The sequence below is a fragment of the Ciconia boyciana genome, chromosome 3 (assembly GCF_034638445.1).
Source record: "Ciconia boyciana chromosome 3, ASM3463844v1, whole genome shotgun sequence".
Classification (NCBI taxonomy): Eukaryota; Metazoa; Chordata; class Aves; order Ciconiiformes; family Ciconiidae; genus Ciconia; species Ciconia boyciana.
Window position 1 is genome coordinate 2,367,720 of NC_132936.1, and position 23,435 is coordinate 2,391,154.

The 23,435-nt window shown below is 46.9% G+C and overlaps 1 protein-coding gene across 4 annotated transcripts in view; it reads left to right on the forward strand.

Moving 5' to 3' along the window:
* Window positions 1-11,806, forward strand: part of FZD3 (frizzled class receptor 3) — a 58,997-nt gene extending 47,191 nt beyond the window's left edge. For all 4 annotated transcript variants that reach the window (XM_072857706.1, XM_072857707.1, XM_072857708.1 and 1 more), the window contains 3 exons: window positions 8,016-8,164; window positions 10,076-10,309; window positions 11,009-11,806. In XM_072857706.1, coding sequence (XP_072713807.1) covers window positions 8,016-8,164; window positions 10,076-10,309; window positions 11,009-11,222 — 597 coding nt within the window. In that variant the 3' untranslated portion in view covers window positions 11,223-11,806. The remainder of the gene's footprint in view (window positions 1-8,015; window positions 8,165-10,075; window positions 10,310-11,008) is intronic.
* The last annotated feature ends 11,629 nt before the right edge of the window (window positions 11,807-23,435 follow it).

Sequence of the window (23,435 nt, forward strand, 5' to 3'; positions counted from 1 at the left end):
GGAAATGAGCAGTGTGAGTATAATATTCTAAGTGTCAAAGCAATGACAGCGATGGAAATGGTTATGAAAGTGAGACTGTTGGATCAGATTCCCTTTGGTCTTTCTCCCACTTCTCCCATTTTCAACAAAAGGATGGGTTAATTTGAATTTCATTGCTTTTTATCCTTAGGGAAATATCAAATGATCAGTGTTATTGTGGAACCGTGCCCCAAAGGAGGGGGACAGGTGTTGTGTTTGTGCTTTCACTTCACATATGCAGCAAGCTCATTAATTTGCGATTTCATACATTTTAGTGGGAAGAGGCCACTGGTCTCTGTCACTAAAAAGCAACCGTGATTGATCGTTCAGGGGCAGAAGGGGAAAAGATTCAGAAATTAGTTATATAAGCATCTTAAATTAACAATGTGCCTACAAAGAAGCGTTGGGTTTTCCCTGGAGGAATGCTGAAATTGATGTTTTTAACCTCCTTTCTGAACACCTGCCACTGTGTGTTTCAGTAGGGGAACAATGCATTCAAACGAATGTCTTCTTGTATTCACTAAGGAAAGGACATTTCTCTTTGATGGTCTGTACCAACCCAGCTGCTACGCCAACCCAGCAGATGGGAGGAAAAAAATGGGTTACAGAAATCTCGCTATCGCATATGCAATCTTGGTATCTGACAGAACTTGTTTGTTGGTCTTCACTAGGTGAAACATCGGTGCCTGTGCTGCTTGCGAGACGTGTCTGAACAGAATAGAGCGGAGTGTAGAGCTCATGATCCAAACCCCTGCGTCTACATCTTGTTGCTTATTTTTTCTTGTTAGCTGAATGCCTCTGAAGGCCTAGAGCTGCACAGCAAGACAAATTCAGTTCAGGGGCTTAGATCCGTACAATCTAGCGTTCACATCGGTGTCGGCATGAAGCCCGTCAAGGCTTTCCAATCACATCTTCATATGTGGCTGCCTTTGCAGCAGGTCCAACTCAATGTGCAATGAACAAGCTGTCACTCAAGAACGATGCTAACTGATTTGTGCCGGCTTTGCTAAATTGCCAAGTTCTCATGTTGCTAGAGTGTACGAGCCCCTCCTGCATCTCCGGGAAAGCGATCGGGTACGAAGGACAATGGAGAATCACCACCAGTATTACCTTTCCTCTAGGAGAGGTTCTCATCTTGAAGGATGTTGCCACTGGCCGCCTTCTGGTCTCTGTTTCCTTGACACTGTCTGCCCTCATGGAAAGGCAGCTCCTGATGTTCAGAGCAGACCAGCGTGCTTGTAAGACAGGCTTTTATCTAGAAAGAAAGGTATTGTCACAGTTTTTTAAGGCCCAGAGGAGATCTGCAGCATCTAGATCTGAGTCAGTGGCTCACCAATATATAAGAGGTATTTTGAAAGCCTTTGATACATGATAATGAGGAGAGCGCTGAGGTTAACAGACGTAAAGAAGGGTCTGGCAACGGTGCCTAGTGGGAAACAGAAGAAATGACTGAATTAAATTACTTAGTAGATGTTCACAGTTATTGTTTCAGCTGATAACGCAAGTGTAGCAGGCCTAAACTGTAGTATTAGTTTTAAGAGGTTTTTTTCCTCATTGGCTGCATCTGCAGTGGAATTCAATCTCTAATATTAAAGGGATTGCTTTTATAATGGGTTTCATGCTTCTCCATCTGTGCCAAAAAAGTAATAGTATTTGAGAGCTGTTATTTTATAGCTGAAACAGTGTTCACCCTCTATTTTTAGATGCACGTTGGGACTTTTTATTAGCATTTCACAACTTGGATTACTTGCAGAACAAAACTGAAAGTTGAAGTTAATGCTCATACAGAGCTAATTGCAAGGGAAATTACTGTAATATATAATCTGCGGTTAATACTGAAGTCCTAAACTAGACAGCTAAGGTGAGCTGGATGGTGCTGCAGTTGCAGAGGGTATTTTGTGATCAAGTACTGCTTTAGATCCCTACTTTGAAAGCTGAATATCTAAAACTCCATCAGTGTTTAAACCATTGGGGGTGGCATGAGGATGTCCACATCTCTACTGGAAGGGTAGAGGGATGTAGCGTGTTACTATATGAAAGTTATTGCAGCACATCAATAATGCGTTGTAACACAAAAATGTAACAAAGAATGCCTTCAACATACCTTGCTAAAATACTCTTAAATCTTTAATTGTATCTTGAGAAGCTACATACCATGCACTTAAAATCAAAGCACAAACAACAGCAGATTGTATTTCTTAGGCTCTTTTTTTCATGTGCCACTGAGAGTGTGCTTTTTATGATAATTAACAGTCTATCTCCTGAGTAAATTACAACATAATAACTATTAGCAGTGCTTTGCTTGCACTGTAAGTCTATAAAAGAAGAGGACATTCTGCATAGAGAGTTCACATTAGTGATTTTTACTCCTTGTTATTACAGCATTTGTTATGTGTAGTTGTATGGAGCTCAGCATAAGTCAGCAGCTGTGAAGGGTTTTGTAGAAAAATAGGAGATGAAAATAAATTTAAAATTCTTAGTAACTGCATTTCCGTTTCTTTTCCTCCTTTCAGTTATATCAATAGTTTAGCTTTCAGGGGTGTTCCTTAAATAAACTTTTTGATATTTGTAGCAAACAGTCTCAGTGATGTAAGTTTACCCATTTTGTTGTTCTCGTAAAAGGACTGCAACATTTTCATTCAGAACTTCTTACTGGAGAGAGATTTTATCCGAGAATACAATTTTAAAAGAAAAACTTGTATTCCCATTCTTGCCATCTCTCAATTTCCAAATTGTATATTCTACCACACTTCAATTTTAGTAGTTTTAAAATTGCAACCATTTTTCACTCAAAGTTGAAATATTTCTGTTAGAAAGAGCCATAAATACATACTGTTTCTTTAGATGTTTCCCTACATCGTCACTTTTGAGGAGGTATGTAGACTCAATTAGTGCTTAAAGAAGTTTGCATTTGTTTAAGCTCAAACATATTTGCTTATATTCTGAATTCTTAAAAACACAGATGGAAAGTGCATCAAGTGACCTTATTACATAAGCATGGACGGCATCAGGGACCCGAGTGTCTCATTTGTTGATTAATCAGTCTGCCCATTTTTCTTCATTTCTGTTATACCCAAAATTTGGGTGACTTCTCTCTTGCCTCAAATTTGCAAAAGGCCTCCTGCAAAGGATCGAACAAAGCTGAGCTAACGGGCTGGAGAAGAGGAGAAAATTATAATCTCTGCAGGCATGGGAGGATGGTCTTCTACAGCATCTAGGACCGCATTATATATTCTCTGCACCATCTTCTGTCTCCAAGAAGATAACTAGAAACTGGGAATCTTGTCCAGTTTTCACTGTCATCTTCAAAGGTGGTTACACATGCAGATGTCATGTTTTAAAGAATTTGGAATTTAGTGAAGCGTTGTCTCCTCTTTTAGTCATTCAACTGAGACAAGTTGTAAAAATTAAGATGCTGATTATTTTAGAAGTGTTACAGCAGCAGCTTTTTGTCTAAGTACTCCCCCAGAAAATTGTTGAGGTTTCATGTGTTGGAGTTGGATGCTTCTGGAAGCGTTTGGGTCCTGCACAATGAATGTGTTGAGAAAAGGAAGAGCAAATGTTTTTGTAGTGCTGGAATTGCTGGCATTGATGCTTCAGCCGATCCATACTTGCCTCGGTAGTCCCAGTTACCTGGATTTTCTCAGCAGGAGGCATAAATAGTAATAGGCGAGCTGAGCTTTGGAAGCTGAGAATATATAAAAAATGGTTTTAAAATAGAAGTGCTACTGAAACAGTTTCAACATTCTACTCGCTGCCAGTGGGGATTTACTATAAATAAGGACCCTTATTTCTAGAACTATCAATGTTGTGGTTGCATAGCAAAGCAGATCTCATTAGCAGATGCTTTTGGAAAATGTTTTGCATTTCAGTAAAGCCGTGTGTGAAGTTTGGCTATTCCAGGCCAAATTATAATTTCCTGTATTGTGAATACATCTAACCACGTTAAAGTCTTCAATGCTTCGCTATTCTAAGTTGTATTTTTTACTCTTCCTAAATAGCCGGGCACTATAGCAAAAGTGAAAATCTCCTGGATTTAAGTTCTGAGGGTGAACACGAGTGAGCTTTTGCGTAGTTTTACTGCTTTTAAAAACTGTGCAACCTGTTCTCTGTCCTAACGAAAGAAAATGGCAGCATTTCGGGCTTGAAGTTACACAAGTGCCATGCTTCTGGGAAATGGGCTCGGAGGCTTTGGGTTTAAACACCTGGTATTTTCAGTTTTATAAGCCTGGAGTAGTAATTTCAAGTTTTATTTTTCCTGTGTTAATGATTATAAATGTCTCATAATCTGAGGATATATGTTGTTTAAAACAGGTGCAGTCACTTTAGTATTAATGATCAGTGAGTCTAATATGTGTTACTACATGAATTGCTTGCTTTGTGCGAAGAGGCTTATTTTCAAGAAATGTATGCAATGATCTCTAATAACTTGCTTTGCCGAAGAGTAGGATGTTCTTCTTTTCACCTGAAAGTATTTGTTGTATATATTTATTTTAACTTTTGCTTGGAATTATTTATAGCACCCAGCATGAATATGTTGAGCCAGAGGTTTTGATATCAAGTGATTTACTAGAAGATCTTCATGGAAGTAATATAATTTACTTAGTGCAATAGGGATTTGTAATATATTCAGTATGGGCAATAGTACACATCACAGCACCTGATTTCTGTTGGCTCTGACATAAAGCAGTATGAGTCAGTCAATAAAATAAAGATGTCCTGTAGTACAGTGAGCAACTGAGAGCTTTAGTGCTAGAACTGTTGTTTTATTCTTAATGCAAGAATCAAAATTAAATTCCCTTCAGGCTGGTAGTTATGCCAGGGGAGACTTGGCCCAGCGGACAAGCATTATATGTAAACATAAAAATTTACCTGAATATTACCTTCATTAAGAAACAATGAATTTCACCATTTATTCCACTTAATGCCACATTTGCACATTATGAAATGAGATAATAAGGTTAATTTTTGAGAGCTTAATTTTGTTGGATAATTTTTTATTGGGTAATTGTTAACGTTTTTTTTTCTTGAGTGGAATCTCACAGGTTGACTACAAAACCACCTAGAAAGCCTTCAGACTCCTTTCGCATGGTTAAATGGATGCAAGCGTAGGAAGGTCCGTAGTGTCGTCAAAGACCTTCAACGTCAGTGTTTTTCCTGGGGCATAGATGGATGGAAAGCGTGCTAAGCAGCGCTGAGGAAAGAACTGACATGGGGAGATGACGTGAAGATGAACTCTAAGAAACATCTTATAATAATGCTCATTATGTTTCTGCATGTAATTGAAAGATGGGCACGTAGTTACCAAAGACAAAAATCAATGGTCCTGAATTCTGGTCATGTTCTAGTCTGCCACAGTTGTGCAGACTAGATTTTGGGCGAGATTTTGGCGAGACTTGATTTTGGGCGAGACACTTAAATTCTCCTTGTTTTCCATCTACAACGGTGATATTATTAAAAAATGTGTAATAGTACAAAGTATTAAAACAATGATTGCTGTATTTTCACTGGCCTGTATAGAAGCTGTGCTGCCCGTCAGCATTATGTGGTTGGAAAGTCATGGGGCGTGAGCCTACTTCTGGCAAATCATCTTGACACAGTGACTACACTGAACTCAGATTTTCAGTTTGGGGAAAAAAATGGTTCTTCATGTTGTTTTAGGAGATTGTCTACGTGTTTCTACATTAATATAGGCTGGTAGGGTCAGAGGGAAGCTCTGACTATCACTGTCAACAACATCATCTTTCGTAAACTGATAACCTTAAAAGATAACGCTCAACCTTAAAAGATGCTCGTCCCCACCATTCCTGTTGGAAAGCTATTCCAAAATCTTGCTCTTGTAAGGATGGCATTTCTTCGTGGCTGATGCAGCCATATTTTTTTTCCTATTGCTTAGCTTAAATACTGCTAGGTGGGTTTTTTTGCCATTTCGGTGTTTAGATATTTCATATTCTGTAGCAATTATTTTTCTCTCACCTTGGAGTCTTTATAGGCCAGACAAGCTTCTTGCAAGATAGGGTGTGTGTTCCCTCTTATCCTACTAGCCCTTCTCTATATCCCTCTGCTTTCCAGGAAGGTGGATTCAAACTGAATTCCCAGAACTGTACAAAGTATTTCAGTCTCACTCTTACCTTACAGAGCAATGTTCCCCTGGCTTGAAACGGCTTGTTTGATATTTTCTTCTGTTTTAAACAGGCCAGTAGATATCCAGATTGCTTTCTTAAGAATAACGGTTTTTGTCAGCTGCATCACCATCAGTCTCAAAGCTGTTGCTGCAGGTACTCCTTGTTGGAAAGAGACCTAATTTCATGAGCATCTCCCCATGATTAAACAGCCCCAAAGCTTCCTGCCGTACTCATCCTTGAGCCATCTGTGGATCTTTGTTATCCTATTATAATGTTATTTCTGTTGGGATCTGGAGAATTTAACAGGAGATCAGTCGAATTTCCACTTGTTTAAACATCTTTCCCAGCCTTAGCATTACACATCCTAAAGGCATTCTAGTGGTAACCTTGTACTGTCTTCTGTCACTATATGAGACAGTCGGTGATGTCTTCCCCTCGCCTGTCAAGTTCCTTTTCTGCCTCACGTCTGCTGCTTGTAGCTGTGCTCTTCTCGGGCAGAAGACCCTTCTGCTCTGCATCTCCTCTGGTTCAAGGCCTGTCAGTCCTTACCAAGGAGTCCCCAGCTATGGGATCTCCTTCCCTCCCTTCTGGTCTGCCTTCTGCTCTTGCCTTTACGTCTCCCGTCCTTTCACATCATCGGCTTATCATTCGCATTCTCTCTTGGTCCCTGGCTGCCTTCATTTTCTTTCTCTGCTTACAGGACTACCCGTTCTTCTCCTTTTTTGTGCCATGTCTGTTCATAGTCCTCATCCCCTGTTACAATAAAATTTTTCAAGGTGTTTTGCAGACCCATTCCTTCAGACTCAGCCTTGTTGTGGGCAGTTTTATTGTCTTCCCTGGTTGCTGACTATGTTGAGTCTTTTGACTGATCCCTCATTTAGGTTTTCTGACCAACTCTCCCTCAGCTGTGATGAAAAGCAGGGAACCTCTGCCTATACCCCAAGTCATTTAATGGCCAGTGGACGTTTGCGATCTAGAGTGCCTTCCGTGGTCATGGTGTAAGTGACAGTGTCACACAAATGCTTACTGGGGACTTCATTACACCAGAGGTAGTTACACTAACTTAACTACACCAAGTTAGTTCCTTTCCTCTACAGCCTTCTTGTATGAGGACGGTGGTATCTTTCAGGCTTGCACTTGAAGTTCTCTGTCCTTGAGTTCTTCAGTGTTGTAGTTGACTTATCGATTCAAGAGAGTCCTTGAATGCCTATTTGGTTTAAAGCTACCTTACAGACCTCCCTGGAAATAATATCTTTGCATCGTCTCTGCACCGTTTCCATACAAACCCTTTGCATATCAAAATGTTTGCAAAAATAGACATGCTGAGCTTTTTCAAATTCAGTTGATCTGGTTGAATAATTGTGGAGAGGTAGGAGTTTTGCCAGGTCAGTAAGAATCAAGCAGTCGTACCTTGCCAATGCCTTGAGTTCTTGAGGGAGGGAAACTACGGGTATAACCCTCCACTGAAGAGTAAGGAATAAAGGATCAGCGTTGAACATTCCATGAAGCATTTCACTGGGATTTTTCCCAACAGCAAATGTAGCACCTGGTTTTATATAGGTTAATTCCATCCAAGAAACGAGTCTTTATAATTTGTAGACTAGAAAATATTTCACAATTATTCAGGGCACAGACAAAAGACCAGAAATACAAATAAAGGCCAAGACCTCACAGCAGCTGAATCTTTTGTTTTACTCGACAGTGGGCTGTACAACACACTCGGTCATGCTCTCTAGAGCCACGAAACAAAGGAACCCTGTTGATGTTTACTTTGGCTCAAGGCAGAGAGAGTGATTTTAAATTAGTTAATAAATGGAGTAGTGAACTATGCTGGTTTGTATAATCTTCTTTTCTCTTTTTTTCTCTCTCTAGGTCACTCAGATGAGTCGTCCGGATTTGATTCTGTTTCTCATGAAATATCTCATGGCTTTGGTCGTTGGGATACCCTCTGTCTTCTGGGTTGGAAGCAAAAAGACCTGTTTTGAGTGGGCTAGCTTTTTCCACGGACGCAGGAAAAAAGAGTGTGTATTGATATCTCATAGATAAACTGGTTGAGTATGGGCAGATCATTTCCTCTTCCCTTGTAGTCCTGGAAGAGTACTTGGTTAGTTTTTCATGGAGGCAAAGAGAGGAGCAGATAAGAGCAGCTTTCTTAGAAATCTCTCGCTATCCAAAATGGAGCAAGGAAGGACAAGATGAGTAACAGCTCAAAAAACCCCTGAAGAATTGTTGCTTATTTTTCCATAATTATTCTTTGGTCCCAGAATCAAATCTACATTGCTCTGTCTGTTTCCAAAGTATTTTTTAACAAGAATTATGTTTCAGCTGAATATTACTTCTCTGCCATTGACTGAGAGGTGGTATTGAAAGTCTTTATTTATAAATGTGCTTATCTGGTCAACTGAATCAGGCCTTTAAATTGAAATTAAACGTAAGTTCTTTTCACCATGATTGCAGTTAAGGGCAATTGTCTCTGCTTTTAATCTTCCCTGATGCATTAGTGCCAAGGCACAGTTTGATAAAATGACAGTCTTACAGCTTCTGTGAGATTGAAATTAATTTAGACTAAGGTATGGCATAAATTTAGAGACAACCTATATGATCATGTAATAGCTATGAATAGCTATTTTCAAAATCATAAATATTGTCTTGTAAGTAGATGTTTCAAAATAGATACGCAAGTATAGCAAGCCTTTAAGTGACTGCTCCGTGACTTTGACTTGTACATCCTTAACAGAACTGGCCTTCTGCTGAGGTTAAAGTAAAATTACCTTCTGCAGAGTTGGAGTAAATTTTTCTTTATTCGACAGAGAACCTACTAAGATACACACGGGGTTAACAACAACTTAATACGATTTTAATACATGTACATACATTTAGATGGGATTTACATAGAGGTGACATGCTAGTTTGGTGGGTAGAGGATGGGAATAGAGTTAATGACGGCGGAGGAAGCTGTTTTACAGGGCTGTCTTATCTTGGACATGATATCTCAGGGAGAGCTGGGTGGCTCCTGGAAGTGCCATCCTCTCTCCTGGTGCAGCCAGGCAGCAGAGCAGCTCCCACGCACAGCAGCGTCTGGCTGGAGCCAGATTCCTTTGCCGGCCCCATTCATTGAGCAGTGAGGGGCAGAGCCGATGCAAACCTCCCTCCTTAGGTCGCCCGTGATCCTCTGTGAGTGCAAAAATTGAGAGGAGGAGCGAGCCAGGCAGAGGACACAGAACATGAAAGAATACTATAGAGAATGGGAGGGGAGGAAAAGGCCTCCCCACAAAAAAGAGAGTAAAAACAAAAGAAAAAAGGAATGTCAAGGATGTGATAGCACCTCCTTTCATCGTGCTATGGTAGAGCGGCCAAGTGTGTGCCCCTCTGCCAGCCCTTCCCAGCAAGGGATTTCAGCAAACAGAGAAGCTGTGGGACTGCAACCACTGATCTAACGGCTACAGGCCAGTTGCTTATGCATTATTAGAGATGTTGTATTTCATCTGGTGTTCTCCTCCTGCTGCCAGTTTTAATCCAGATTTTAAATGCTCATTTGAGTGAGGAAGCGGCTTCCCATGTTCCCTGAGAGGCATTTCCCTGGGTAATCTGAGCTCGCCGAGTCACAGCGCTATCCCAAGGACTTTCTTGTGGCAATATTCATAAACTAAGGCCATAAGCAAATACACTGCCATTATTCCATGTGTCTAGGCTAGAGGGTCAGACACAGGGAGTGGGAAGGATTCAAGAATATGAACTTTGCTAAAATATCCAAATGTAGAGGTGCTTCAAAATTAGGCAAATAGAGCTATTATAGTGTAAGTAAATGGTCTTATTTGACAAGCTGTGATATTTTCCTGTTCCATTTGTACAATAGTTATAGCGCTGTTACTGCGATCACTTTTATATTGCAGTCATCAACATTCACTGTTCAAATTGCATGTCTTGTTCAGAGTTGTAAATGAGAGTCGGCAAGTGCTGCAAGAGCCAGACTTTGCTCAGTCTCTTCTGAGAGATCCCAATACCCCCATCATCCGAAAGTCAAGAGGCACTTCAACCCAGGGCACCTCGACTCACGCCTCCTCTACCCAGCTGGCGATGATGGACGACCAAAGGAGCAAGGCAGGCAGTGTCCACAGCAAAGTGAGCAGCTACCACGGCAGCCTGCACCGATCGCGTGACGGCCGGTAGGTTTCTTCTCCTTAAAATCTTGCAGAAAATTGGACAAGCCTCTGCTAGCCGAATGTTCAGCCATCGTGTTGCTAAAACTGGAAGCTCTGCTAATATTTACTTTCTCGGATTGCATCTCCTCTCCCTGTTAGTGTCTGGATTGGGAAGGGAAAAAATACCACGGTATTTTTTAGAGTCTGCGCTAGTCGTCGTGAATTACACGGCATGAACGTGTTCAGCGCTGGTTTTCCTGCCAAGGCGGTGATCTGTGTTACATCATCTAAGTGCATGGGAAATCAGATCTGTCCTAAAGGCAGCTTAGTATTTTTGTGGCTGCTTTTGTCTGTGTGTAAATTGATTTTGTTTCTGTAAATAGTCCTAGCCCTGCTGAAGTAAACAACAACAAAAGTTACCCACTCTAACTTGAGGTGTAGTTAAGGTTTATAACCTACTTTATCATCAGGTATTTTACTCACCTAATTATCAATACTATACATAGCGCTGTAGTAAGAACCATGCTTCATAAGGAGTTGAAACAATTTGCCTGGGGGCTGTGTGAGCTAAATGACTGAGCTACACAGAGAACGACTTTACTTTCTTCACAAAAGCAGAGGGTTTGTGTGTGTGCACGTGCACAGGCACCGAGATTTATTTACATTCTTTCGTGACTGCGGTGGTAACAATCGTAGTAATTGTCCTCTATTTTTATAAATTAGGTACACTCCCTGCAGCTACAGAGGCGTAGAAGAAAGACTACCTCACGGCAGCATGTCACGACTGACTGATCATTCCAGGCATAGCAGTTCTCATCGGCTTAACGAACAGTCACGTCACAGCAGCATCAGGGATCTCAGCGGCAACCCCATGACACACATCACGCACGGGACCAGCATGAACCGCGTTATCGAAGAGGATGGCACCAGCGCTTGAGCCGCTTGTATCGGAAAGGAGTAGTTGGTGTGGTTGCACAGCTCGTGGTCCCTTCCTCAGTGACGTGATGATGCTCAGTATTATCATGCCTCTCATCGGGTGCTGATTTTGTGCATCAGGAAGCCAAAACTGGCTTCTTCGTGTTGAAGCCAGCGTTCTTGTACTTGCGTCACAGCTAGAGTGTTCAGCAATCTTGAATTATTGAGTAAAAAGCTGGTTGCCTCATTTGAACCTATCTGTAGGTAATTATTTATTCAATAACTGTTACTCATCAGACATCATTGCTGAATTCCTTATTCTTTGTTGAAAAAAATCTCCCCCTCCCTCTGATGGCTCGGCGTGGCGGTAGGTGTTACCCTTGAAAACTCGCTGTCAGGGTCACGCTGAGATTTTTGCTTGTAAGGCGTAAGGGAACTCTTGAATATTGAAGGAATTCCTCCGTGCACCTCTCTGATGAGATAACGAACTGATACTCGTTTTCATCAAGCACAGGGGGAGGGGGCGCATATTAATGCTGTGTAAAGGACATCGGCGCGACTCGGCAGGCATTTTTCATGATTACACTGGAAACGCAACACAGGAATGAGCGGTCTGGAGAAGGAAAGGAAAGGAAACTCCGCTGATGATCACCAGCTCTGACCAGAGCTGTTCAGGCTCAGTTGCTGGGATGGGGCGGGAGGGTGGGGGGAAGAGAGAGGCAGGGAAGAGTGATTTTTGTATGACTTGTATTGTCCTTGCTTTTTTACAAAATGCTATTTAAATTTTCTACTTGTTTACAATTTACGTAGGAAGAGATCAATTTTAAAACCAGTTATCTAGATAATATTCAGCCACTTATTTTTTAGATTAACGTACAAAAGCTGAGATTGCCTGTTCCTGATCTATTTAAAAAATAATAATAACAGAAAAGCTGAATTTGTCGCCCAAACGGGAATGTACAGCCTTTTCCTTACAAACGGAACACATCCTGTTTACAAACCCCATAGCTTGGGTGAGGAAGGCTGAGGCCAAAAGAGACGGGAGGAGTTTAATCAGGGATGGCCCGCCTTCCTCGCGACACCCCAGCTATTTTTTAGGAGGGTTCTCTTTGCGCTGAGCAAGCGGGGAGCAGGAATTTAGACGTGGGTGGGAGAAATCGAGGCAGGAGCTGCCCGCAGGTGGGGAAGGAGCGGGATGCAGCAGCCAGAAACCCGCTGCATTGCTGTCGGAGGAGGAGGAGACAGGTATCCACTGTAAATTGCTGGCTCCTTCCCAGCCGGGGAGCTTGCATTGCTGATCGACCTCTACTGTAGGTTATTTTCTTTTCTTTCCTTACTACAGATTCATGGTAGAGAATTCTCATTTTGGGCTTTTTTGTGTGTAAATAATCTGTTGGGGTACAGCAAGTCTTCATCGGCACTGCAGGCAAACGTCAAGGCATGTCTCGGATGGTGCAGTAGGTCTTCCGAAGCATCTGCTGTAAGAGTCATTCGGCGTGAGGAAACACGGATTGCATTTAAACCTACCTCAGTCATTACTCCAGATCACTGCTGGGAAATGAATCCTTATTTTTTCATTGTCCTTACATAATTCCCTTTTTGACCTGTTTGAGGCGTGTTGAAAAGCCCTGGTACACGCTTCGACGGTGCAACCTCAAGGGCAGGAACAGGGCAGCAACCCGTGGCGCGTACTTCAGAGGCTGGCGCGAACAGCAGAAACAGCGCTGTGCTACGGTTACTCATTTTAATTGTAGCTGATGACACAACAGCAAAGCACATCACCGTGCGCTCCGAAATCAAAGGTTGCCCTGGGAGTCACCGTGTCTTTTAGGAATATATTTACCGTAAATTGTCTTTCTTGCTTCCACCAGGCTTTTGCTCCAAAGGAGAAGCACAAACCAAACCCAACGCGGAATAACAAAGCTTAGCAACAACTCCGTGCCCTCTTGACTGTAAATCCAGGGAGGGAGGTTGCTGCGCCGACCGCCCCGGGGCAGAGCAGACTCTTTGCTCAGCAAACAGCCCCAGGGGACATCTGCAGGGATGACTATCCAGATACGCTAGATCACCTCTCTCAAAGCAGATGGGTATGAAAAATCTTTTGAGTGACTTAAACTGGCAAAACGACAATTCCCTGTAAGCCACAAAGGTGGAACCCTTTTTTTATTTCCAAATTCAGCTTCTACTAAATAACTTGCTGCTTCAAAGGGATGATAGTTTTAGGAATTTGGATCTGCAAAAGGAGCCAGTAGCTGAGTTTCCTAAACACTGTAACTGAACTAAATAAGCTCAAGTGTTTATGTTGATCTTCTTGGCTCAATTTCCAGTCCTTTTTTTTGTTTGTTTTTTTAATTGTAGCAATGCTTTGACTTGTTTAGAGTCAGGGAGAGGTATGACGATGGAGGTTTGAAATAGATCCTGCTTGAAATGTTGTTAATTCGTGAGGTTTAGTCCCCGTATTGTTTCCAGATGGGAATATCTAAGCTGTTCCTTGCTCATGTAGCCTGTACATGAGGGACAGACTCCTATCGCCCCAGAGAGGCGATTAAAATGTAAAACTCGAGCTCTGGCTGGGTTTTATGCCCCCCTCACCCCTGTAATCCCAAACCCTCCCTTTTCTCTTCAACACCTGAATTAGCATGCCACTCTCTATTTCTGTAAAGCATTCCTTCCTGGGATTTCAAAGTCCTTCACCGGTGACTGTTTCAGCTTTCACGTGTAAGATTCCCCGGCCGGCCGGGGCACTCGCAGGGCTTCAGCTCCCAAATCATCGCACCTGGGGGCTCTGAGGCATGTCTGAGTTTGAGTGCAGCCCAGCCGCCATCTCTGGCAGGGGTACCTAGGCATGGTTTTGGGGGTCCTTTCCTATCTGGCACCCCCTGCTAACCGGCGAGAGCTCCAGCCCCTGCGCCTGGTTTCTGGGACCAGTGCCAATCTTTAAATTCCCCTGGAGCTTAAACCCCCGCCCGGGACAGCAGTTCTGCACTTGCTGAAACACTCCGGCTGCTTTGGGCTTGGCTGACCTAACGTACCTGTAGCTGAACCCGTGTTCCTCGGGATTTAACAGCAGCGCTTTGTGCCTCTCTAGCAGACGCGCGCCACAGCTCTCATAGCAAAAGCCCGACCCTCTCTCCTTTGAAGCAGGCAGAGAAGCTGTACGTAGCCCAGTTTCTCCAGCTCGTCCCAACGGCAGGTTAACGTATCTCCATCCTACGCATACGATGACTGAAGCCCCAAAATACTGCTTTGCAAGATCGCGGTATCAAAGCTTCCCGTCAAATCCACGGCTTCTTATTCCCAGTATTCCCGGGGAACTGAATCTCCATTTTATTTGCCAACGCATCACTCCCCTGGCAGCTGGACGTCCTTGAGAAGTGGCGGTGGCGGTGGTTCACCCCTGGTCATCCCTGCAGGCTGGCACAGCGGGCTTTGCTCTGAGACCTTTGCTGTCCTGGCCAGGCAAAGCAGGAGATGTCTGGGGCAGGCGAGTGCTTGGCTGCAGCTGGCGAATACAGACGTTGGCCCAATTGCCGCTGACAACAGATTCCCCCGAGTTTGTCATGTTCCGTCTTTCTTCATCCCTTTGTAGCTCTTGCCGTCCATTGAAGTAGCATGAACCAGAGACGCGGTCGTGTTGCATGGAAAAGGCTGTCTCGGGCCCACGCGCAGCCGCCTTCCTGTTGGATCGGTAGGGCTCGTCTTTTTAAAGCGTAAAAAAAAAAAAAAATCCAAGAGCAGCAAAAAGCCACATTTAGTTGTAAATGTATTTGTCCGCTCTCAAGCGCTCTCCGTTTTCTTAGTGTTTAGACCTAAATTTTGCTACAGAAGCTTTAGATATAAGCTTAAATCCAGCCGCAGCCAAATGGTTCCAGCAAGGAGGGGAGGGAAAACCCCTCGGGAAGGGCCCGGGAGACTGCAAGAAGAGCCGGGCCGGTTGGGGCCAGCCCTTAGAGCGATGCCCACCCTTCCAGGGGAGCCGACTCGGCAGCCCAGCTCCAGGGGGCTGAGGACCCCCAAAAAATCATCGGCGGGGAGTGGGCAGCCCTGGCTGTACCATGAAACCGGGGCACAGAGCGGAGCCGCCCGAGGTTCACCTTGAGCAGCAGAATGTCACATTGAATGTGAAATGTCACTCCTGTCCCCGCGTACTCGTTTATAACCGGACCGGGATTTATTTTCACCTGAGGCAGGATGTTCTACGCGGTGCTTGTCTGTCGCGACCGGCTGCCGGGTCTGTGTGCCGGGGAACTCGGTGCATGTGACGGCGCTGCCAGCTCTTCCAGCGCTTTCCCTTGAGACACTCGTGTACGTGTTGTGATTTCATCCCTTGCCGAATGAGAGAGGAAGAAGCTTTTGTGTTCGTGAGACCTGTACGTAGGGGTGTGCGGGGCTGTTAGCATGGGGTAGTACCTGGCTGTAGCTGACTTGACTTGCACTCAGCTCTTGGTAGACTTGTTTACAGTAGTCCAGTGTCGGTTTTGTAATGTTTAATTTTTAGCACTTTAACTGTGAGTGTACAAACTTATTATATTGTAGTAGGTGTACATTTTCATTTTAAACCTTTCAAAGTTTTTAATAAAACGATGGAAAAGTCCTAGTCTCTTCGTCAACAGGCTTTCAAGCCCTCTCCAATGCGCGCAACTACACACCCCCCCTTTAAAAACCCAGTTCGGAGGCAGCTAAGATTTAAATATTAAATTTTACTCTGGCTAGCGGCTCTCTGAATTTGAAGAAAGACTTTATAGCCTTAATCTTTCCCCAACATCTGTATTCGTGGACGCCGGGCACCCTTCCAGCAAACACAACGCTCTCTGCAGAATTCGGGCTCTGGTTTGTTCTACCCTTTTATGAGCGACAGGCCACTCAAACCACCGGCATTTCACGAGCAAAGGGACGAGCGAGCTAACGAACAGCGGCCGGGTTTGGGAGTGGGAGTACTGGGGCTGTGTGGGGGGTTGTGCTGGGTTTTTTATTGCCGAGTCAAACCAGAGAACAGGATGACTCATTTTTTTTTAAGTAGCTAGTCGGGTACGTGGTTATTTCAGTTTGGGAAGCCATACGCTCCAAGTCTCGCATGGCTGGTGATAAAATAACTAGTTTTAATGATCACAGATGGTGCTGTTTTAACACACGGTGCTGGTTTGGGTCTCGTTAAGAGAAATAACTCAGTTCAGGGATGAAACTTGAAGAGCTGCTGGTTAAGACGCAGGTCCTGCAGGGCCATACGGAGACGTGAAATCAGCCCGTGCACGCACCCCTGCACAGCATCCTCGGCAGAGTGGCTCCATCCCGAAACATCAGCCTCCCCGGGGATGCTGCAAGAGCAGCACCCAAACAGCCCCTCGGCACGGTGGCAGCCGGCTACGGAAAACTCTAAGAAAAAAAAAAAACAGGTAGGGCTGTGGCTACCGAGCTCTGGGGACTCATGGAGCTGGTTGGGGACACTTCAAAGGCAGGGACAGCAGAATGGATGATATCCCTTCTCCACCGTCTTCCCTGAAAAACTGTTGCTGTTCGGGTTTGTGAGCGTGCTGGCTCCTAAGTCAAGCAGCTGAAGAAATGATCTGCCTCGGCCTCTTGGGGCAGCCGGGGGGGATTTGTCCCTACCGCCGAAACCATCAGGGATGAGGAACCGGAGCTCACCTCATTCATCTTCCTGCTTTTGCGCTGCAGTGGCAGGTCCCAAAGGGGTTAACATAGGGGACGATGGGTTGGGGAGGAGATGGAGTCATCTGGAGTGTGCTGAGCCCTCGGGACGCGCAGAGAGCGAAGTTTAAAGATGGTTTTAATGACAAGACGGGAGGAGCGTGACATAAGAAGGAGCAGCTGGGAGAGGGGACACGGCCAGAGCTGGAGGCAGAGGGCAGCCCGGACCCCCTTCCTCCCCAGGCTGAGATTAAGGACAGTGAATTTTAGTTGCCATCATGTTCCTGATGCACCTTAACACCCTGTTTGCTGTTCTGGGCCCAGCTTTGCCCCTCAGCCCTGCCAACTCATGTCCTCATTCTGCCGCCTTCACCAGTTTGAAGGGAGAAGAGCATCCGGCCATGCACAAATCCTGAAGAAATTAAAATCTCCAAGAAATCCTCAATAACAAAAGCCTGAAAACAGGTGCAAATAGAAGGATCTTTTAAATCTTTAGGTGTTATCGCCAGCTCAGTGCTGCTCCCGTGCAGCTGGACAAAGCCGCCGACCCTTTGGCGTGACCGTGTGTGCTGGGATCCACGTTTCAAACGTGCTTTGCTACCAGTTCAACTGGTTTTTATGATAATACTCCAAGGGCGTTTGATTGATATTCAGTCTCCGGTTTCGGTGCCTGCGCGTGTTCACCGCCTGTTCCCAACACCCACATCCTGCTCCCGCGGTCCCGCTGGCATCTCCTGCTCCCCCTCTGTCCCACGGGGACGTCTCCAAGGGCTTCAGCTCAGCATGGGGAAAGCTGCCTTCTCCTCGCCCATCTCTTCACTTTTGTATTTTATTAAATCCCTCCTTCCACCAAGACCCGTCGCTTCACGCCCCCATTTACGGCATCGCCTCCGCAACTCCCCCTGCAGCGCTTTGATGCGTTTTGAAGCGACTGCCTCTGCATCGCTGCTGGCTTTTAAAAGTTTCCTGGGTGGCTGGAATGTCTCCCAAGGGAGGGCTGTGTGGATGCTCGGTGAGTCGGAGGTATCACGGCACCTGAAATGGTGGGAAAGCTGAAGAAGGATGGATCCGCAGTGCCAAATGGTTGCCGGCCTCGTCCCAAGCTGCTGTAATACACTCTTTTAATATTTTAAATATTTATAATACTTATAAGATAATGTAGTATGTAAGTATATAAAACATATAAAATACATTAAAGAATATAAAATGTAATAAATACAGCCAAAAAATAATCACATCACACAGACCTATATGTCAATATATCCATATATCGAACGTATACCATAACCGCACAGAGACCAAAGCCAGCCCCAGCAGGGACTCGTGTCCTCGGAGCCAAGCTGCCGCATCTGCCCTGTGCAAGGCAAAGAGCTTGTGTCTAGGTGCTTTAATTTCGTATTTCTAACTCCCAGGATTAGGCTGATGTCTTCTCCTCCCCACCCCCCATCACCTTTCTCCCTGATCTCTGATTTTTTAGGGTTTGGGGTATGGTTACGATATTGGCCTTTGGGGGTTACATTGGTTTAACCAGAAAAATGATGCTGGTTTCACCCTCTGCAGCTGCCAGCTCCCAGTGCAGGGGCTACAGGCGCAGGTGAGAAAAGCAGCTGATGTATTTTTTTAATTTCACATCGATCTGCACGAGCAACACACGGAGGAGGGGGGTGCGGGGGTGTCAGCCTGCTCGTGGCTTTGCAGCCCTGCCGAAAACAAGGGGATTTGGATACATTTTTGGCTCTCAGAGCTTCAGGTATTGACTTTGTTTCTTACTGGTTTGTCTTGGGATCTACAAAACATCCTTTGTTTTCTTTCATTTAAATCGCTGTCGTTTGGCGTAGACGTATCCTCCGCTGCTTCTCGTGTTTGTTGGCCCAGCACTGGTGCGGAGGGTTCCTTCCTTTGGGAGAACGTGCTGAAAAAATCCCTTAAGGCCCTGAATTGCAACATAATCCAGCTACAAATCCCACCTGGAATCTGTCAGAAGCGACGAGCCCCAACATACCTCCACCAAGCTCCCGCGACGCCTTCAAAGCCCTCTGATCTCCTCCGTGGAAATGCTGCTGTGAGATAAGGCTCGGCCCCTGCCAAAAGACGTGAAACATCTGTTTGGCTGCAGAAAGTGGGATTAGACAAAAGCTAACCTTGCTCCTAATTTTTAATTTTTTGGGGGAAACCGGCTCCTCGTGCAGCTTCTCCCTTGCATGGGGGCTTTGGGGCTTTCACGGTGGTCCCTGAACCCCGAGGACGAGGTGCTGCCAAGCCCCTGGGGATGGTGGCACCGATGCACGGAGGGAGTGGGGCCGGCAATGTGCCAGCTCACGGGAGAGCAATAAAATCTGGGACTTACCAAGTATTTGGACCTCATCGAAAACAAGAAGCCATCTTTATATTTCAAATCTTTTTTTCCACTTGAAAAGTTTCTCCTTAAATGCAATTCTGAAGCTCCCTTGGGGGACCTGACCTTGGTGGCAGCCCAAAACATGGGCCCCCAGCGCTGCTTGGGCACGGCTCAGCAGTTGAGGGGTTAATGCTGGTCTTTCGGTGCCTTTAACTGTGAGCAAAATCCCCCAATCCTGCCAAACCTCGTTAGTCCATGAGCAGGGTGAAGGGCAACAACGCTAATTGGAGTGACGGCCTTGCTGCGGCCGCCTCCAGAGCTGCGATAAATTAGCAGTGGCGCAAGGAGGAGGTGCTGAGCTTTGCTGCCGTTAACAGGTGCTGGGTCACCCCCAGCCTCCCCAAAACCCCGACCCCCCTGTCACTCGGTGTGAGTGACCCTCGCGACCTCTCCGCAGGGGCATTTCTCCTTCCAGCTGCCATGGAGGGATTTTGATCTGTCTTTGTGCAGCATCGGCAGCGGGAAGCGCAGCAGCAACCTGTGTCCCCAGGGCTGTGATGGGGTACGGGGCCCCCCGTCCTGCATCCTGGCACCCCAGGGACACTCAGCAGGGATGGGAGGTGCTGCAGGGATTAGGGACGTTGGGATAAACCGGGGGAGAAAACACGGAGCAGCTGCTGCTGGAAAAGCCGTGACCGGCAGGACTGAAACTTTGGTGTTCTTGCTTAAAGCCCAGGAGAGAGGAGCCCTGCGGCCCCAGCGGCAGTGGTGGCTGTCACGGAGCCATCTCCATTCCCCGTGCAGCAGTAAATCAAACTCCCTAAATCCGCCCCGGATCCTCTGGGGCTTTGCATTAATCAAATTAGTCGGATCAGGGACAGTATGGGAGCAGGCAAAGAGCTGCACCTTCCTGCAAGCTTGTGAGACCGACACCGGGGGCTGAGGCTGGGCTCGACCCAGCTCCCGGCATCAGGTGAGCCCCGTCCTCGTCCTCCTCTGCTCCCACGGTAAGCAGAGCTTGTTGTAAAACACTTGTTCCCCCCGTGCCCTGTTTCCCCAAGGACAAACCATCCTTAAAGGCCTTTCCACCCTCTGGGGACAGTGGGGAATTGGGAGCCTCGTAAAAGAGCTCTTGGAGCAACCTGGGTGCAGGGAGGATGCTTTGCCGTGCAGGGGTGGAGGAATGCTTGTGGGGATGGAGGGATACTTGTGGGGAGGAACTGATGCTCACGGGGAGGGAGGGATGCTCGTGAGGAGGGAGGGATGCTCACAAGGAGAGAGGGATGCTTGTGGGAAGGAACAGATGCTCGTGGGGATGGAGGGATGCTCCTGGGGTTGGCTGCTCATGGCAATGAGAGTGGGACCTTGAGACAGCTTGAGATCTTGCCCGCTTGGAGCGAAGACATTGAGCCCGGGCTTGCCAAGCTGTCGAGTGGTGTAAATACCTTTGTAGGACCAAACCTTTGGGCAGGTCATGGGAGATGTTATGGGAGAAGCCGCGATGTTAATCCTGTGCAAGGTCCTGAGCGCAGGTGATGACCCACACCGTCCCTTGGGTGGCTGCTGCTCGGGGCAGTTTGGCAGGACCCACCGTGGCTTTTCCACCCAAGCGCAGGGCAGAAACCTCTCCGTCACCCCCGGAAAGGAAAAGCCCCGGGGAAATGCGAGGTCTCATCCAGCGGGGCTGAGCACCAGGGCAGGCAGGAGGTCTGCGGGGAATCATCAAAAAAAAGCAGCGTCTCCAGAGGCCAGCCGGGATTTTTAATGCAATAGTGCCACCCCGTGCGCCGTGCGAGCCCTGGGCTCCCGGCTGCGGTGACAAGCGGCACCAGTGGCCCAAGTGGCCTTGGCTGGGACACAAGTGGGTGACAGGCAGGATGGGGTCCCCCACCACAGTGGGGTGGTGGCACTGGGGTTCAAAACACCCAGGGGTGGTTGGTGGGAGACACAGCCATGGACACGGCGGCAGCGGGGAAGGGGTGACGGCTGTGTCCCCATGGGAGTCGCTTGATCCCGTTGCAGTTGGGATCCTGCAGATGCCAAAAATGTCTGTGGTTTGTAAGGACACCACGACAGCCAGAGAAACATGAAATATGCATAAATTACATCAAATAGTGCTTTCTTGAGCTGCAAAAGGGAGTTTTATGCTGTTTTACACTCTTCTCTACCTTTGCTGGTGGCCTGCGCCGGTGAGCTGCTCCTGGATCACACAGTTCCCTCCTCTGCTCCGTGACCTGCCCTGGAGGGAGATGTGAGAGGGGAACATGGGAATATCCCATCTCCGACCCTGCGAGAGGAGTCCCGTGTCCCCAGCCCTTCCCTGAGCCCTGGGAAGGGCCAGCATCAGCAGGGAGAAACCTCACATGAGATGCCTGGGATTATTTAGGTGTCACACTATGTTTGCACGGTCTATAGGAGGGTTGGGGGGGAAGCAATTATTCTGTGCACATATAGAGAGGTGTTTAAAGCAGCGGCAATGCAGCCTGAAATCTCACTGCCGGACGAGCTACAGCAGCGAGGACAGATGGGTGACGGGTGTCTCCCCAACACCCCAGGGACCAGAGACACCCCGATGGGTGTCTCCCCGACACCCCAGGCGCCCGAGGGTGCCTCCAGGTGCAGCTCAGCTTGTGGAGGTAAGCACCCAGGAGGAGGGAGCGGAGCGATGCTCCCGGTTTCAGCTCCGCAAAATTTGTTGCTGCAGGGGATTTCAACCCACCATCACCACCCAACTCCCTCCATGCCCACTTATCCCAGAGACTGTTTCAGGGTGTCAAATGGGGACAAGAAGCTTTTGGGACAGGACCCCTCTGTCCCTGAGTGTTTTTAGGGTCAGTCTCTGCTATTTTGGCATGTCCCAAAGGTGCACGTGCATAAGCTGCAGACGTGAGCTTGGCCATGCACTCCCATATGGTCCCGTTGAGGCTGTTGAGAGGGTCAGGACAGCCCCTCTGGGCACCCCCCATCCTATAGGGTCCATATGGGATCACCGTGCCCCTCACACTGGTGGAGGGATTTGTTGGACGTACGGCTGGAAGGAAGGAGAAAGCTCTCCGGGCTGTGCAAATAAATACAGAGCAGCATTTGCATGCTGCCGAATAACGGGGTGGGAGAGATGGTTTTGCGGCCGATCGCTGGGATGATGCCCGCCCCCAGGGAGGCTTGAGACGCAGCCGCCTCCCTCTGCTCGGATCAGAAAGGCTAATCCCCTGGGAATAATAGATGGAAGCCTCTTAGCTGCTGCGCTGTCAATGCCCGTCGCTGATGAGCTGATTAAAATTGAATGGAAAAGATTAAACTCACCCCCTCCGGGTACCCTGGGAGACGCCCCGGTGGCAGGCGATGGAGAGGAGATGCTCCCTGGTGGGCTCGGTGGCTTCGCTCTATCCCATCTGTCTGTCCGTCGTGGGTCTGTCCAGACTTGGGTGCTCTGTAGCCAGGAGGGACGTTTCGAGCCTTCGTCATCTCCGCAAATCCCCTCCCTGTGCCACACCGGGAGGTCCCGGCAGCAACCGGCCACCTTGAAGATGACGGATTATCTGTGTCCAAGCCATCACCTGGAGCTGGAGGAAACAGTGCCAGAAAAATCGGTTACAGGCAAAATTTCCAAAAAGGGAGCCCCTGTCCTGGTCCTCCATCAGCCCCAGGGGACGTCCCCAATGTCTTACTTTATTTAAGCAGTTGTATGACAACAGCCATTGCCACTTTGGGCACGAGACAGCAAACACACCATGTCATAGCAGAAAAACATGGGATTGCCTTGGATTTCAGAAGCTTCTGCAGCCACCCCTCCCACCACCCCTCCAAAATTTGGCCAAGTGCTGCTTGGGAAAGGGACCCCAGAGTCAAATCCCTGCTCCTGGGAAGCAACAAGAGCGTGTGGAAAGGCAGCATGTAAACAGAGCCGATGGCATGGGGAATTTGGTTAAAAAAGACGCTTCTTGAGTCAGAACAAGTGACCGGCAGATGCAGGATGGCATCAGAAATCCTGGCCCTACTTGCGAGGCTGCCCACGGCCGTTCGGCTGCTCTTGTGCTGGTAAAGAAGAGAGACAAGGCTGGAGCTCAAGCTGTGCACACTCCTGCTTGCTTGTGCCTCTGGTTTTCCACTGATTCCTTCAGTAATTCTCCTCCATCATCGCTGGTGGCTCTTGTCCGGGTCTTGTCCATGACCTGCAGTTGCTTCTGCTGTCAGAAAAAAACAGGAATTATATTAGAGGAGCCCGCTGCAAACTGGAAATGTGGATCAAAG